The sequence below is a fragment of the Alligator mississippiensis genome, chromosome 3 (assembly GCF_030867095.1).
Source record: "Alligator mississippiensis isolate rAllMis1 chromosome 3, rAllMis1, whole genome shotgun sequence".
NCBI classification, from domain to species: Eukaryota; Metazoa; Chordata; order Crocodylia; family Alligatoridae; genus Alligator; species Alligator mississippiensis.
This window is the reverse complement of record NC_081826.1, coordinates 281,885,063-281,902,443: the sequence shown is the minus strand read 5'-3', so window position 1 is coordinate 281,902,443 and position 17,381 is coordinate 281,885,063. Positions and strand designations below refer to the sequence as shown.

General features: G+C 44.2%; 1 protein-coding gene across 4 annotated transcripts in view; it reads right to left on the bottom strand.

Annotated features, from left to right (window-relative positions):
* The window catches only part of PDZD2 (PDZ domain containing 2), a 330,694-nt gene that overhangs the window by 55,528 nt on the left and 257,785 nt on the right, over positions 1–17,381 (bottom strand). For all 4 annotated transcript variants that reach the window (XM_059725248.1, XM_059725249.1, XM_059725250.1 and 1 more), the window contains 2 exons: positions 2,352–2,463; positions 196–344 (listed from right to left, as the gene is read on the bottom strand). In XM_059725248.1, the coding sequence (XP_059581231.1) occupies positions 196–344; positions 2,352–2,463 (261 nt within the window). The remainder of the gene's footprint in view (positions 1–195; positions 345–2,351; positions 2,464–17,381) is intronic.

Below are 17,381 nucleotides of genomic sequence, written 5' to 3'. Positions count from 1 at the left end.
ACACAAAGGAAAATCTTGCTCTAGGTCCTTATTGTGCTTTGATACCAAGATCTGGGTTCACTCCCTCTTGCCATATGTATGCAGCCACAGGTCACCACAGTTATTCCTAACAGTTTGATAAAAACCTCTCAAAACAGAGTTGGAGCCCAAGAACCTGCTTAAATTCTCATCAGATACATTACTTTATCTTCTCACCTGCCGAGATCCTGCTCCTTCAAGCTGCTGAGGAAGAGAATGTTTTCTCCCTCCACGGGAAAATTTCACTGCTATTTCATAGCTGGATTCACCATTTTCTACTGTCAGTTCATCATCTTCGCCCACAGATTCTAAGCGAGACCCAGCTCCTACGGGACAATGCATAAAACACAGAACTGCATCTTTTAATTCAAAGAAGTTGGATGAAGGGTGCCTGTTGCAAATCACAAATCAAACAATACATTAAATAATGCAGATAGCATTCAACTGGTAAACTCTGTAATCTCCCAATGAAGAGTTTTACTTGATCATTTTCAATTAGCCAAGTGCGTTGCAATTTAAAAGATGCAGGACTCTTCCTATTTCTTGATCTTAGGCTGACAAAGGTTTTCACATGTTTTTTGGCTGACTGACATGTTAGATATGGTGGGTGGCTGCAGTAAACACAATGAGAAGACCATTGAGCTGGCAGCCCTGAGAGTGCAAGCAAGAATCCAGCTGATCTTTCAGAAAGGCACCTGATGATGAGCAAAGCCCACAGGCTTCATTCATATAAAGTTTAAAGAACTGACACTAGCTGCTTTCCTTTCTGAAAGAGTCAGGTCATCCTGAGAGTGATGTGCCAGGAATGGAAGGAGAAACTGTGCGCCAAGAATTGTGACTGGCCTTCTTTGCTGACAGCTGTCCTAGTTGCCATTAAAAAAAAAAAAAAAGAGGGAATACAGAGTTCAAGGAAGGTACTGAACCATTTCTCATCTTATAGTTAATCACAGGGGATCCCAGCTTTACAAGCTTATGATCAATATACCTCCACTATAACTTCAGCAACTTATTTTTTCATTCTCTTACGCAGTTACATGACATCTATTGCAGTATTCTGAGCACCTCAGTCTTACCCTGATGACACCCTTCTGTCAGGTACAGAAGTACTATTACTCCTGTTTTTAGAGATGGAGAAGTGAGGTGGCCAGATCTAAAAAAGGATTTGTGTGCCAAGTGTACAACTTAGTCTCCAGTACATAAATTCTCCCTAAGTTTTCACCAGCAAAGTTCCCTAGATAGGTACAGTGCCATTGAGACCTCTGTCCTAGCTTGCTTGAGTGGCAATGGGGAGCATTCCTGGAGCAGTTCCACCATCACATTTCCATGTTCACTGCATGCAAATGGGAGTACGGTGTAATGCCCCTTCCTGACAACTGTGGGGGTGCAGTGTTGATATACCCTCTCTGGAAGCCACAGCCTTGTGGATCCAGAAGGAAGTCACTCCCCAAGGTCTTGCAAATCGTTCATGGAACTCAGGTTTCAAGAATTCCAGGCTAGTGCCCTGGGTGACTTTTCCTTCCTGTCTGTTCCCTCCACTGCCACTCTGGTGACATTATCAACCAGGTGCCAGGCAGGATTGAGGGTGTCTGCCACTTGAGCAGTGCCTTTCACTCAGAACCATATTACTGACTTCAAAAACACCATTCACATGCTGCGGTGCTCAGCTTGAGCAGTAGCAGCTAAGCCTGGTTCTAGGTGATTGGCATTTTAACAACAAAATAAACATTGGCTTCAGAAGAACTGTGCACACATTGCACTGAAATACCTAGGGACTTTAAAGCCACATGGATGGATGGAGAGCTAGGTAATTAGAGGAGTGATCAGTCCCCAAACTGCAGGGGGATGTACAAGTACTCTGACCGACTGAAGTGTTGGGAGTTCCTGTAAAAGGAGTTGTATCTTTTGCACACAGTTTCTGGTCAGGTTCCTGGAATTAGTTTTTTTCTCAGAAATTCATGGAACAGCAACAATAACTACAAGTATTTTGCCTTAATGAATATTCTATTGAGACCACGATGGCATGTTGAAAAGGCCCCCTCAGTCTATTGAAATAAACCAAAACAAACACACTGGAAATTCAAATGTAGGGAAAGACAAACACAGCTATTTTGCTTCCTTGTTCTGCCAATAAAAAGATTCAGCTCAGGAAGCTTTGTTGAATGCAAACACCATGCAGTTCAAATTCCATATCCAAACCAAGCTAATCTGGAGGGCCAACATCAAGAAGGCCTCGCTCTGCTGAATTGGGTTTTAGGCCGAGTCTGTGTTTCATGATAAGCAAAACTCTGCAATATCACCAATTCTTTTATTCATATCTTTATTAACCGCTTTACCTTGGGATCGGCTTCTGTATTTCAATATGCCACTCCCCATATTTGGACTTTGGCTGTTCTCTTTGGATGCTTCCACACATGCAGGATCTTGCAATTTATCTGTTTCTGTCACCTGAAAAATGAGAAAAAAAAAAAGGAATATATTCAAGAAATCCAGCCAAAGTTGATAGATTTGCTCCACTTTTACCAATGTTTTTCAAAGGAAGGAAAATTCTCCTGTACATATTCTGTTATAATTTATTTCTGTGAAAGCCTAGAATTCCATTACACAAGTTCTATATGAAACAGAGATTCACACTCCATAAATGTTTTACAGTGGATCTTTTCGACATTACTGAATACTTCTACCAATGGGTACATCTACTGAGTACAACACAGTTCTGTAGGGAGACATCTGGGCTAGCTCTGAACAAGAAACCAGCCAAATTAGACCAGGGGAATGCCACACCAGCATAGCTAGACACAGGTACCTGAGTGACCTTAGATGGACATGGCCTGCATAGCTTTCTAAAAGCTAAATCCAGCATGAGATGCTACATGCTTCAGACCAAACTTCTCAAAACAAGCCAGTTTCCATGATAAATTTCACTTTTCACCTGCCAGACAAATGGGCTGTGATTTTTTTTAAGAACGTAAACATCCTTGTTTCTTTAGTAAATTCCCTCCTCCCGATATTCAAGAAGGGCTGAATTGTTTCTGCTCAAATTTTTTACCCCATTTTCCACCCTTTAAAAAAAAAAAAAATCTACACAGCAGCAACAACTTCACCTTTTGGGAAGCATCAAAGCCTATCAAATTTCAGTCAAAAATCTGAAAACTTCAAGAAGCGATAGATAACTAGAGCTGGGAATGGAAAGGAAAATTCAGCTTTAACTAGTCATTGCTCCTCCCCTAAAATACTACCCACAATTTTATACTCTAAGTTTATATGCCAACACATTCTTGGTAATACTGCAAGGTACTAGAGTAGCCAACTTAGGGTTCAATTTTAACATCAAATGGCTTATAACTCACAATTTTCAAATGGCTCATCTAAAATGTGAAAGAACTCTGCATTATCCTAATAAAATCAGTCTATACAAATCTGGCATCCCAGAGGAACTGCAGGGATCAAGTCAAAAAATAAAAATAAAAATATTAGGAAGTGGCCAGGATATCGATTAATTCCTCCTGAAATGTCTCTGCTCTTGGAGAATGTCTCTAAAAGCATAGCAGTTGCTAGTTAGAATTGATTCAGGGCTACTGTAGTTTGTATCATCTGGATTTTATGGACACTAATGTTTCCCTTGTTCACAAAGAGCAAATAGGATCTCTACATGGACACACAAAACGTTCGTCTAGCGATTCTAAAGCCAAAACCACTGTTACAAGGCCTCAAGGAGGGAGGCACTTTTTCAGAGGTGAATAGGGAGCTGATGATTAATGCAGAAGGACCCAGCTAAATAGCAGAAGGACTGATTGAAAGGAGGCAGCTGCTTTCCTCTTTTCTCTACAACTATATGGCTACTTTTCACTCACCGTGATGTGATGGTTTGTCGGGTGCTATAGTCATGTCTGCTGTTAGCACAGCTTTGTAGAGCCTATGCAAATGAGTTCAATTTGCATATTCAATGATCATCCATCCCCAAATTTCAAATCTATACCATCACCTATTCTTAATTCTTCATACTCAACTCACCTATCTTCTGGAATTTCCATTTACCCTGTTGGTCTGGCTTCCCCTGACTTGAGGTTTCTCAAGTCTCTCTGCACCATCACTCAAGCTCCCTACCCCACCCCAAGCTTCCCTCCCACCTGCAGAACAGTCTCCAAATGTCCCTAACCCTAGGGATAAATCTAGAGCAATGTTTTATGCCTACTGGCCAGCATCACTCTAGTGTGCCACGTAGACAGGGAGAGCTGGTTAGAGTTAGTGTAGAAATCCTTTAGGTACCTGAGGTAGTCTAGTCATAACAGCTCTTGGGCAGGCTAATTTGCCCTGCACAGAAGGCCTAGATTTACAACTAGTCTGATTATGTCTACATACATGTCATAGGGGACAGGACTGAGAATGATGTACTCAAGACTGGAGATTATGAAGAACTTTCTGACTATGGGGGTTGTCAAGCATTGAAACAGGCCACCTAGAAGGTTATGGAATCTCAAGTCTTGGGAATTAAGAGCAGGTTAGATAGACACTTGGCTGGAATGATTTAGCCAGGAATGAACCTACCTTGAGCAGGGAACTAGACAAGATGGCACCCTGCGGTCCCTTTCCAGCCAGAATAGACATAGACATCAGAAGGATTCAGGGCCAAATTCCAGGTAGAATTTTCTACTTAGAGTCCTCCTATGCCAAGAGCTCTTGGGCTACATAGACCCTACCTGGAGAATGTAGCCTGACAGATGTAGCTTAGAGCACTGCCCCACCACACCTCAGCTCTCCCAAGCAGAAGACTGAAACTGCTAGTCAGAAACAGCCAGTTCTCAAGACTTAAAATCCTGGATTTTAAGAGAAATCCAGGGCAGTCTAAGGGCCAAAAGGGGAGCATATAAAAAGTGGAAACAGGGAGAGATCACCAAAGACGAATATACCTCCTCTGCTCGCGCTTGTAGGGAGGCAGTTAGACGGGCCAAAGCTACCATGGAGCTGAGGATGGTATCCCAAGTAAAGGACAACAAGAAATTGTTTTTTAGATATATAGGGAGTAAAAGGAAGGCCCAGGGAAGAATAGGACCCCTGCTAAATGGGCAGAAACAATTGGTGACGGACAGGGGGGACAAGGCTGAACTCCTCAACGAGTTCTTTGCCTCAGTGTTCCTAAGCAAGAGGCACGACAAGTCTCTCACTGGGGTTGTAGAGAGGTAGCAGCAAGGCACCAGACTACCATGTGTAGACCCTGAGATGGTGCAGAGTCACTTGGAAGAACTGGATGCCTTTAAGTCGGCAGGCCCGGATGAGCTCCATCCGAGGGTGCTGAAGGCACTGGCCGACATCACTGCAGAGCCACTGGCGGGAATATTTGAACGCTTGTGGCGCATGGGCCAAGTCCCAGAGAACTGGAAAAGGGCCAATGTGGTCCCCATTTTCAAGAAGGGGAGGAAGGAGGACCCGGGCAACTATAGGCCAGTCAGTCTCACCTCCATCCTTGGCAAAATCTTTGAAAAAATTATCAAGGCTCACATATGCGAGAGCCCGGCAGGACAAATTATGCTGAGGTGAAACCAGCACGGGTTCGCAGCAGGTAGATCGTGCCTGACTAATCTAGTCTCTTTTTATGACCAGGTTACGAAACGCCTGGACACAGGAGGAGGGGTGGATGTCGTATACTTAGACTTCAGGAAGGCCTTCGATACGGTATCCCACCCCATACTGGTGAGCAAGTTAAGAGGCTGTGACTTGGATGACTACACAGTCTGGTGGGTGGCAAATTGGCTAGATGGTTGTACCCAGAGAGTCGTGGTGGATGGTCGGTTTCGACCTGGAAGGGTGTGGGCAGTGGGGTCCCGCAGGGCTCGGTCCTTGGACCGATACTCTTTAATGTCTTCATCAGTGACTTGGACGAGGGAGTGAAGTGTACTCTGTCCAAGTTTGCAGATGACACAAAGCTATGGGGAGAAGTGGACACGCCAGAGGGCAGGGAACAGCTGCAAGCAGACCTGGACAGGTTGGACAAGTGGGCAGAAAACAACAATTCAACAAGGAGAAATGCAAAGTGCTGCACCTAGGGAGGAAAAATGTCCAGCACACCTACTGCCTAGGGAATGACCTGCTGGGTGGCACAGAGGTGGAAAGGGATCTTGGAGTCCTAGTGGACGCCAAGATGAACATGAGTCGGCAGCGTGATGAAGCCATCAGAAAAGCCAATGGCACTTTATCATGCATCAGCAGATGCATGATGAGTAGATCCAAGGAGGTGATACTTCCCCTCTATCGGGCGCTGGTCAGACCGCAGTTGGAGTACTGTGTGCAATTCTGGGCACCGCAATTCAAGAGGGATGCGGATAACCTGGAGAGAGTCCAGAGAAGGGCCACTCATATGGTTAAGGGCTTGCAGACCAAGCCCTATGAGGAGAGACTAGAGAACCTGGACCTTTTCAGCCTCCGCAAGAGAAGGTTGAGAGGTGACCTTGTGGCTGCCTATAAGCTCATCACGGGGGCACAGAAGGGAATTGGTGAGGTTTAATTCACCAAGGCGCCCCCATGGGTTACAAGAAATAATGGCCACAAGCTAGCAGAGAGCAGATTTAGACTAGACATTAGGAAGAACTTCTTCACAGTTCGAGTGGCCAAGGTCTGGAATGGGCTCCCGAGGGAGGTGGTGCTCTCCCCTACCCTGGGGGTCTTCAAGAGGAGGTTAGATAGGCATCTAGCTGGGGTCATCTAGACCCAATACTCTTTCCTGCCTATGCAGGGGGTCGGACTCGATGATCTATTGAGGTCCCTTCCGACCCTAACATCTATGAATCTATGGATGCTGGCCCAAAACCCTTTTTCCAGTCTGAGATGAGGCTTAGAATAATTGAAGTGAACCATTTACTTCCCGCATTACTTTCAGATTGCAGTGTTTTTACTATGCTTCAGAACAGGGAAAAGACAAGTTTTGCAGATGCCCTAATTTTGGACCTGATGAGGACAAAAGGGAAGAAATAAATCCAAAATCTTTGCAAAAACATGAGAATCTCTCCTCGGTGCTTGCCCCCATGCACACAATCCTATAGAGAGAAATAACAACGCTATATGTACAAAGTTGCAAAAGGAGATATATAGTGACCAGAAAATACAAATGCTCCAACAATAAAACCGCAAGACATTGTCAGTAACTGTCTGACTTATTATCCAACTTAGCTTCAGACTACTATAAAAAATAACAGTGAGACACAAAAGTAAATGTAGCTCTTTATTGTAACAAAGCATTGGTTTGGCACAGGTTATAAACCTTTAGGGAAGGTGTTCTAGCATTTGCAATGTATGCCATGTCATAGACCAGTGGTTCTCAACCTTTTTAGACTCAAGGTACCTCTGAACAGCCTTGAGGCACCCCTCAGGAGATGCCAGCTCTTAGTTTTCACTCCTTTTTTGCTAAAGAAAAATCAGAGCAGGTTTTCTGTTGCAAAGAACTCAGAAAAAACACAACTATGGGTTTTTTCCATTTGAAAATGGCTGAGTTTATGTTGTGAATCACATTTGTAAACCTAATAATGCTAATGTTGTGTAGCACCCAACAATACCCTTGAAAGGATCTCAAGATACCCCAGGGTGGCACCCTGGTTGAGAATCATTATCATAAACATTATTATTTAAATGAGAGCACCTCTCCAGTAAAACTACCCAGGTTTTTATTTTGCTTTGAAAACAAGGAAATCTTACCCATGAAGCTTTTAAGGATTCCCCATAGTCCTGGGTCTGTAGTCTTTGGCTCTGGCATTGGATAGGTTGTCACAACTCAAGGAAAAATGTAACTCCACCTTATTCTTTTGGCCACATGTGAATGCATCTTTTTATTGAGCCCACCAGTAACGTAACCCTGCCTTTTTAATTTCCCTTTCTTTCAAGGAAACGAGTTTATTCAGTTCTGCATGCATGCATTAAAGCCAATAAATCCCCATTCAAGACCACTTCCTTATGTAGGGCAGGGGCAGCTGTAACATGCAGAGAGGTCCAAAAAGTTTTGAGGGAAGTCTAAACATAGAAAAACAATCCTTTCCAACGGATTTAGTAATTCCAGGATCCAATGCTCATGACATCTCAATGACTTGCAAAGGGAAGCAGTGCTCTCAGGCACAGAGTCTTGGCATTAATACAGAATGAAGAGTTGCCCCTGGAGCCTGAACCTGGGCAAACTTCCAGCAGAACCAGCCCCTTAATGAGGCAGGATGAGGAGGAGGAAGGGGGAGCAGGAGGGAGGAAATAAAAAACCATCTCTAGTTAACCACAAACATCTTGGCAATCGCCAGTAATTGATAAAACAAAGCCACACACATGGGGCAGGACAGTTTAATGAAACAACTGCTTTACTATTACTGCTTTGCTATTACTATTTAGTATAAGCTGTTGCCCTGCCCATCAGCAGACAAGTCCAGCTACTCACTGAAGATTCTGCCGTGTTTCCTGATAGAAAACAGAGGGGTTTTATTTCATATTTAGAAAGAAGAAGTTGTCTATACTCAGATGGAGATAGTGGGGAAAAATGGGAAGATCACTCTACAGCTTGTAGAACCCAAGTCCTACCCTGTTCTTATTGTATTTATATTGACAGATGACCTTGTAATATTTTTTATATAAACTAATTGTAAACCACATGTACTTTTGCTCTTAGAATAGATCTGTAATAAGGTGTGATTACACTCAACATACTTAATTTAATGAGGACAATGACCAGCTGAGGAAAGTCAATTGGCCATTCCAATGCACACTTAAAAGGGTGGTTGCACTAATCATGCATGTGTTTGATGGCTCCTGTTTTGTTTCTGTCCTGCTAAATAACATCACAGATGGAGCCTTTTCTTAAACCTGGCTTGTCCCAACTGGTCATCCACAAGGGGTTAATAAGCAGTCTCTTGAAGTTTCTACCCAGACACCACTGATCCTTGATCCAGCTGTAGCAGCAACAGGATCTTGGGGCTCCCCCAGCTTCTGCTGTTTGACCCATCTCCAGGGCATGAAGTGGGAAAGTGCACCACAGGCATCCTGAAAGTCAGAAGCCCAAACTGCCCGTGCACCATAGTGCCAAAAGGGGCATGCAGGAAGCTGCAGGTGAGGCAGGGTACTATGCTGCATGGCGTTGCCCTGTGCAGGGTGGTGATGCCTGCCTCCAAACAGTGCAGCAGGATAAAGAACTGCTTGCCTGTGCATGTGATGCAGTGAGGTGGGAGAATACCCACACCTGGGTGTGCACATGGTACACAGCATATGGGGCATGTGACAGCCACTAGTACAGCTGCCAGATGTTTAGAAATTAGACATCCTTGTCTTAAACAACAGCACCTTTAAATATGAAGAGCACCAGCCTTCTTACACACATTGAGTAGGACTCATAGGAGCCAAGGAACTGCCATAATAAATTAAGTCATGGCCTCATCTAGTCCAGTATCTGGTCTCTCATAGTGCCCAGTACCAGTTGTGTCAGAGAAATAGGTAAAGAGATAAAAGAAAACAATCTCTGTAGTTGCTGAGTATGGACTAGCTCATACTGAGGTGAAGTTGATCCAGATTTAACCAGTGTTAACGTATTCTTCCACATGCTAAGACATACTCCTGTTTAATGAAGCCTTTCCACCATAACAAGATTGATAGAAAATGTTACCACAGATGGAAATCCAAGTAGAACCAGGCAAGAGAAGGGCAGAATGGAGCTTACAACACAGTCTAATTCACCAGGTAAGTGCTCAGACTGTATGGTGATCGGCACTAGACAATGCTGAAGTTTCTCCTTCCCTAACCAGTAAGAATGCCTTAATAGATTAGCCCCAGACAGAGCAGACACCCTCGCCATCCAATGAACAAGCATGTTCTGGCAAGCAGCCTCCATCAGTGAGTCCCAGGAACCCGCTTGCATGTTAAAGTTGGCTTCCACTAGTGGAGTGACTCTCCCTTCCCCCCCACCCCCCAAACAGCTGGCTCTGGGAATTAGCTCTGCTGGTGTCATAGGGTGCAATCTGTACTTCCTGTGGCCAAGCAGGAGTGAACAGAGCTCACCTTTCACTAATTATAAAAGAATATGCTAGAGATATCTATCCTCATACGTAGTGAAGAGATCAGGAAGCAAGATAAAAGCTCAAGAATAGGCACTGCCCTATTTTCTGAATAGGTGGAAATACTGAACAATCAACATGCCGCCTTTAAATTAGTCTATTTAAGAACCCTTGGTCTATCTACCCCTTGTGAATGTCTGCACTCAAGAGCCATTACAACTGCGCAAGATGAACATTTTACTTCTTAAAGAGGGACCTGCTGCCAAGTTCTGAAGGACAAAATCCTATCTCCATCTTGATTTTAAATTCAATTTACTAAGGCCATAAGTCAGCTGTGTGCAAACCCTGTATCTGAAATACAACCTGGCATTCCTGAGCCCAAAACCAGTAAAAACAATAGCTACTCTCATACATTTGCATGCATGCCGAACCAGGTAAACAAGAGGTGAGTACAGATTAGTTACCCAGATATTCAAATGTAGCCTTCAAAGTATTTCCACACAAACCCCCAACAAAAACTTCACTGGCTTCTTTAGAAATCAACTGGTAATCTAGCACTCATACTGCACCCAACAAATATCAAATTGCCACGGCCATGGAACAGAAGGAAAGGAACGTAAAGCCAGATCTGTAAGGTACTCTCTGTACCTGGACCCCTGAAGTCCTTGTCACCTGTGTGGGTGGACAGACTGGCCCATGTGAGGTAACTTGCAGTCAGGGTTGTAGTTATGCAAGCAACGTCTGTTTTTTATTTCCAAGTGAGTAATTAAAGTTATAGCAAGTAAAACATGTTTTTTTAATTTACAGCAAACAATCAGTGGCTGCTTGTAGACGTTAAAAGAAAAAACAAACAAAAAACCCCCAAACCTGAGCTCTACCAGAAGAAGCAGTGCATTACTTCAACCTGACTCTGAAACATATGTATAGCTCAGGTGCTTCAGCGGGGCTTTTTGCCACTTTATCTAAAGCTGAGTCAATCACCTATTAGATAAAAGTGCCAAAAAAGACCTACTAAAGAGCCAAATCTATACAGATGTTGGGAGAGCTGGGTCCAACTAACGTGCTACCTCTTCTGCGCATGTGATGTGCTTGACATGAGAGCACGTGGATTTCCAAGTAAAGCGCTGGGGGGGGGGGGGGGGGGGTGTCGTTGGGGGTTTTTTTAACCTCCGCAGACAGCCAGTGTTTTTACCAGAAAGAGATGCAGGAAGTAGTGTTTGCCACTGGGCTCTGCTTAACCAGAGATCTTCAAAGGGAGGCCACTTCTAGGCCCTAGAGATACCATGGTCCTTCCAGTTAAACAGGCTTCTCATCCTGAGTTCAAACTACTTTTATTTCCTCCTGTAATACTCTCCAACTTATAACTCTTAACTTATATTTCTGAGATGATTAATTAAAAATATGCTGTGGTTCTAGTTCTCATTTGAATAAAAAGAAGTTGAAATATAAACTTTAGAAATGTTTGCCTAAAGCAGGCATGTCAAAGATATGTTCCATGGAGCCATGTGCCCAGCCAGCAAGGCTCCTGGAAGGGCAACGCAGGGCTGGGGCTGCCATCAAACTTTGGGGTACAGAGCCCTGTTGGGGGATGAATGCCAGTGGCTGGGGGAGGGGGGAAACAACAGCTACAATCTCACTGATGCAATGACAACTCACCCCATTGCCCGAGGTAGGTCCAGATCTTGCCTGAAAGGCTCCTTAGAGTCTGGATCCATACTGGGGACCAAGACAGCTTGACATCCCTGGCCTACAGCATGTTGTTCAGGACTATACAGCACACAGATGTCTAGAATCACAAGAAAGCTCTGATCCCTGGTAAACAAAGACAACTAACTCGGCACTTGAGTTGTGTGGAAACCTGTCTGTCTGCATTTGTAGTTTGTAGACTTATTTGTTATTAAATGCACTCTGATTAAGGTAAGTAACAATTCTATGCATCATGAGAGGCAATGCAACTACTTTTATTTTATTTTCAGTGGGACACCAGGCATATACCAAGTAAAACAACATAGGAAGTAGTCTTTAGGCCTAGCCACAATGTATAAATAGCTCTGCCAAGAACAGGACAAGATCCCCATTTATATCACCAAAGACTGGAGGGACTATTCCCATAATACTGCTGGTAATGACCTTGATTTCATTTTAAAACCACTGTTTGTGTCGCACTGAGCTCATAACATGATACACAATATTTCAGTACCGAGTGCTTTTCATACCTGCATAAAGGATCTAAATCCATATGTGTGTTTTATGTAGTTCCTTTTTTTAAGCACAACATGTCCAAAACAGTTTAAGTGAACCCAGCTAGAGCTGGATGTTGTAATTACAAGACTGTAGATAAACAGTCTACAGATGTGATGAAACAACACTGCTGCTAACTCTCGAAGTTCTGGTGCTGTGTGTTAAACACAAGCCCATGAAAATATCCCTTCGATTCTAATGTCATGAAGGAGTTATTTTTAACTTGTTAGAGGCTTTTCTTTTCCATCAAGCCTGGGCAGTTATCCAAGTGGCCAAAAAGAGAAACAGCTGGCTACTATATCTGCTGCTTTATGGAAAGAAATCTCATTCACAAACAGAAAGGACATGGAGTTCCTGTATGACTGATAACATGTTTCCACTGCCGTGTTGACATTACAGCATTCAAACATAGCACATGGAAGAAAACCAATTACAACTGTGATGACTATGTAGATCATATCCACTTTAATATCTTCCAGGCATCCTCCAGCTGATCTGCAATGGGGGCTACACCTCGACAGGGAGCACCCTTAGACATCTCATCCTAATTCCACAACAATGTGCGACAGCCCCCTGCCCTCTTCCCCTCATTCCCTTGATAACATGCACAGCCTTCTCTCTCCTTCCTCCTCTTTTCCAGGATGGCAAGTGCAACCCCTCTTCTGCAACTATCAAGCATCCTGGTGGCAGCTGCTTATGTGGAAGAGACATATTAGGAAAGTGCCCTTTTGGTTGCTTTTGACATTATGCCGGTGCTGCAAACAGCAGGAGTCCTTGCATTGCATGAGGAACGCTCACAGGAACAAGGCAACTGGGACTTTACACACAGGTTTCTTGCAATCATTTCTTGCCCAAACTTTTCACTATGCTTAACCAACAGTATACAACTCCCCATGGTGCCACATTCCCCAAGGAACCTATCATGGTAGTTGGTCACAGCCCTGTGTAAGACAGACCTTCCCTTGGGATAAAATGGGAGTAAATAAACCTATTACAATAAACAGATTACATGTGAAATTGCCCAATATGTGGGATAGGCAATAAGTCTTTATAGCCCATCTCAACATCTGTCAATGCTGTTAGGGACCCACAAGCTGACTAGGTCCTGTCAAGTTCAATAGGAGTCCTAATCACAGGTGCAAGCAACTGAGTAGGCTCTCAGTGACAATGTAGCAAGCATTAAGCTGGCACAAACAGCTGACAGCAGGCTATTCCTGTACTAATTGGCAGGCTTACACCAGAAATTCCCAAAGGGTTGGCCTGCCCCAGCTACTCCAACAGCTCCTGTGGCTGTTCTTGCCACTGCTTCTACTGCCTCTGCCCAACTCTTCTGCCTCCCAGCCGGCTGCCCCTATGCTCCCAGCAGCACTCTGTTGGGAACGGGCAGGCACATGGAGAGCTATACGACGTGTGTAGATTAAACGGGGGACCTAAAATTGGGTGGGTTTTTAAAAACACTGCTTCAATTTAGGGTGAAGTAAACCCCCGTGTCATGTACACCTATGTCTTACCTGCCTCTCCGGCAGCAGAGGGTCAGCTGCCAGCAGGTGGAGCAGTACCTGCGCTGTGGAGGAGAGCCTGGTGCTTCCTTCTGTAGCAGTGGCAGCCCCCCGCCAGGCAGCACCCACCTGCAGGCACCCAGCTCAGGTGGTCCCAAGGGGCACCACAGCTGCAGAGTAAAGGACCAGATCCCCACGCAGTTCAGCAGGCAGGCAGGTTCCAGAGGGGAAAAGAGATCAGGCTTGTTGCTTTTTTTTCCCCCCCTTCAGTGAAGCTTGGCAGCCTGGCAGCAGCCTAGGAAAGCTGCACAGTCCCAGAGCTGCATGGAGCTCAGTGCTCCATGGCTGTAGGGCAGCAAATTAAAACTCCTTGGAGGTGTTTTAGTTTGCTGCGCTGCAAAGTCATTTAAGGCGCATTATGCTGCTGAATGTGCTACAGCAACTGGAATTAATACACAATACTCATGCAAACACCAACACCATTAAAGTGGTACAAAAGCATTTAATCCACTTTGAAGCGTCATGCACACATGCCCCTCGTTTCATCTATACACGCCCATACTCTGCAACTCGGCTCATCCCCTCCACTCCTCCTATGCTCCTGGGCCTGGTGTGCGAGACCTGGCAGGAGCAGCCTCAGCAGCAGCGGCTGCCCTTGCCCCTTGAAGAACAGGAGGGAGCACACTGCAGAAAGAGCAGGGCAGAGCAGGGTGAGGTCCTGGCCCTGCCACCTTTAGCTAGATCAGTGATTCTCAATGCTTTTAGCCTCAAGGCCCCCTCCAGATCTTTTCCGAATTTAGATCTCTCAGTAATTTTCAACTGGGGTGTCGTGAAATTCAAAACAGTTATGTGGGGGAGGAGGGGCTTGAGGCTAAAAAGACTGAAAACTGCTAGTACAGAGACTAACCCTTTGCTTAAAGAAGTATGTATTTAATGTCATTTTTAGCAGTACATCTTAACACTGGCATGATTTCCTCCAGCAGAGGAATGAATTACGTTATATATGTTTCTAAATAAAATATACACCCATGCACCCACCCCTTTTCAGTTGAAAGAAGAAAGTGTGCTACCAATTTTAATCCAGAAAATAAAAATAAAAAAGGAGTGCCTCAGGTATCAAAAAAGTCTGGGGCACACTGGCTTACCAGAGGCTTCAATACTAAAATCAACGAGATCTGACAAATAGGTGACTGCCATTGGCACAATTTAAATAGATGTCCACCTTATTGTTGGTACCTCAGAAAGACTCAACATTTCCCAGAGCAATCTGAGCCTGGGAGCTCCAAGCCTGCTAAAGAGGTGAGTAGGTTGTAGCTGTGTTGGTCTAAGGACATAGATAGACAATGTTCTTTGGGCAAGTCTGATATATTTTATTAGACCTACTAAATAGTTGGAAAAAAAAATCTTAGCAAGCTTCCGGGTTCTTAGCAGGCCTGGTGAAGGGTTTTTAAACCTGAAAGCTTGCTAACATTTTTTCCAACTATTTAGTTGGTCTTATAAAAGATACCCGATTTAGTCAAAGAACCTTGTCTGCCTAAAAAGGTGAGGCATTCACAGCTAGCCGACTCCACCAGGTGGAGCATAGAAGACAGACGACTTCTCCCCTGTCCCTTCAGGATGATCAGGCCTGCTGAGGGCTCCGCCTGGGAGAAACTCTCCACTAGAAAGGGTGGGCCCTCATGTAATGGAAGATTCTCTGTACCCCCTCCCATGGGGCAAGGGCTAAATGCAGTCAGACCCCAAAGCACTCGCTCTGTCTCATCTCTATTTCCTCTTAACCAAACCTGTGTCAGTAGAATGCAGTTTATTCACCAAAAGGTTTCTCTTGTCCATTTGGATGGTGGATTCTACCTGAAAAGTCAGTCGTATTTCAGTGTTAATTTCTGCAACTTCAGTGCCCTACTGTGAATGAACACTGGATTCCTCTGAATAATTAGGTCCTTTCCCCAGCCACACATTTAATTGCTGAATTATGTTTCCTGTACCCTTTCAATGCTAATGCTTTCTGCAAAATTTCTGTTCCAATGTTTCCAGAAGAACTTTTGACCCCAGAGTGTTTTTTTAAACTTACAGCATTGTTATCCTCTTCCCTATTATGCTTGCATTGCTGGAGATAATTACATATAGATTCTCCAGTAAGACAGAGACTCGCAATGGGAAACAGCCAAACATTCCTAAGGTTCAAACAAAGAATTGGGACAAATGTATCTGTGCATTCACAACACTGGTTTATTTATCCTATTTCAGCTCCATGCCTAGCCAAAAATATAAACAAGGTTTTAAATGAATAATTGAAAAAAAAAAAAAAAAACAAAACCCACCCAATGCACACAATAAGTGGTATTTAAGCTTTAACCAATGATATCCTGTTTCTGTTAGAAAAGGAGCATTAGCCCTCTGTAGGTCCTGGAAGTCTCTCTAACACAACACATACACAACCTCGAGTGAAGGCAAATGTCAAGTATTTGAGGCCAACCTGGAATTTATGAAACCCAAAAAAGGTTAAACAGCCAGAAGTACATCGCTGACCTTGTCGCTAGGCTCAGGCCTTATCAGCTGAACAGACAGGAAACAGTGGGAAAATCTCCCCTGCTAGGCCATGCAGAAGTGGCAGAATCAAGGAGCAGAGGCTTTCACAGCCAGAATGGCCAAAGTGATCCTTGCAGACCTTGGTACCGATTACCCACAATCATCCTCTGTCCTAGTCCAGGACCCAGGTTCCCCTATGCAGTAGTCTCCACAGGAAATTTTGAAGCCATGGAGGCATAGTTTGCTCCCACAGGTATGCACACACAAGCCAGATTTTCCCCAACTCTTCCACTGGTCTGCTGGGTGACCTTAGGCAAAGATGGGGCAAGTCAATTCCCTTCTCTGTGTCTCAGTTTCCCAATCTGTAAAACAGAGGTAAAAACCTTTGTGAAGCTCTTTAAGATCTTCAGCTATAAAGTGTCACAGAGGAGCTGGGAACTAAACAGCAAGAACAATGAGAGGATTAACATTTATTGTTTTGCTCAGAGCAACATAACAGCGCCAGAAACAGAAATAATGGCTAAGGATGTAGGAAGCAACTCGAGATCACAAGTCCCTCATTTTTTGCATGCTCAACTTAAGGCTACCTTAAGGGTGAGATGTCCTGAAAGTTCTGCGAGCTAATATTCTGAAAAAAAGAGTCAACCCTCTTTTAGGTGCCTGAAACCAGATGGCCAAGAACTGCAGAACCCCTACATCATGAGACACTGGAAATTCTTAGCAAAATCTTTTTGTGTGCTTATGCATTTTGCCCCAGTGATACAGTGGCCTGGCAGGGGATTGCTGGGTTTTCAGTTGTAGTCGTGTTGGTGAAAGGACATAAGCAGGCAAGTTTCTTTGCATAGATGTGATATCTTTTATTAGAACAACTGAGTTACTCAGTCGGTCTAATAAAAGATATCACATCTATGCAAAGAACCTTGCCTGCCTGGCAAGGGATTTGAATTCATGCAATATAGAAGAACTCCCCACAAAAAGAAAAGAAGAGAACAGCCTTTTACTTGCCCTTTCCCCTCTCACTTGCACACAAATCAGGGAAATCTTGCAAGTTCTAGGGAAGCTGTACCACAAGGATTAGAATCATATG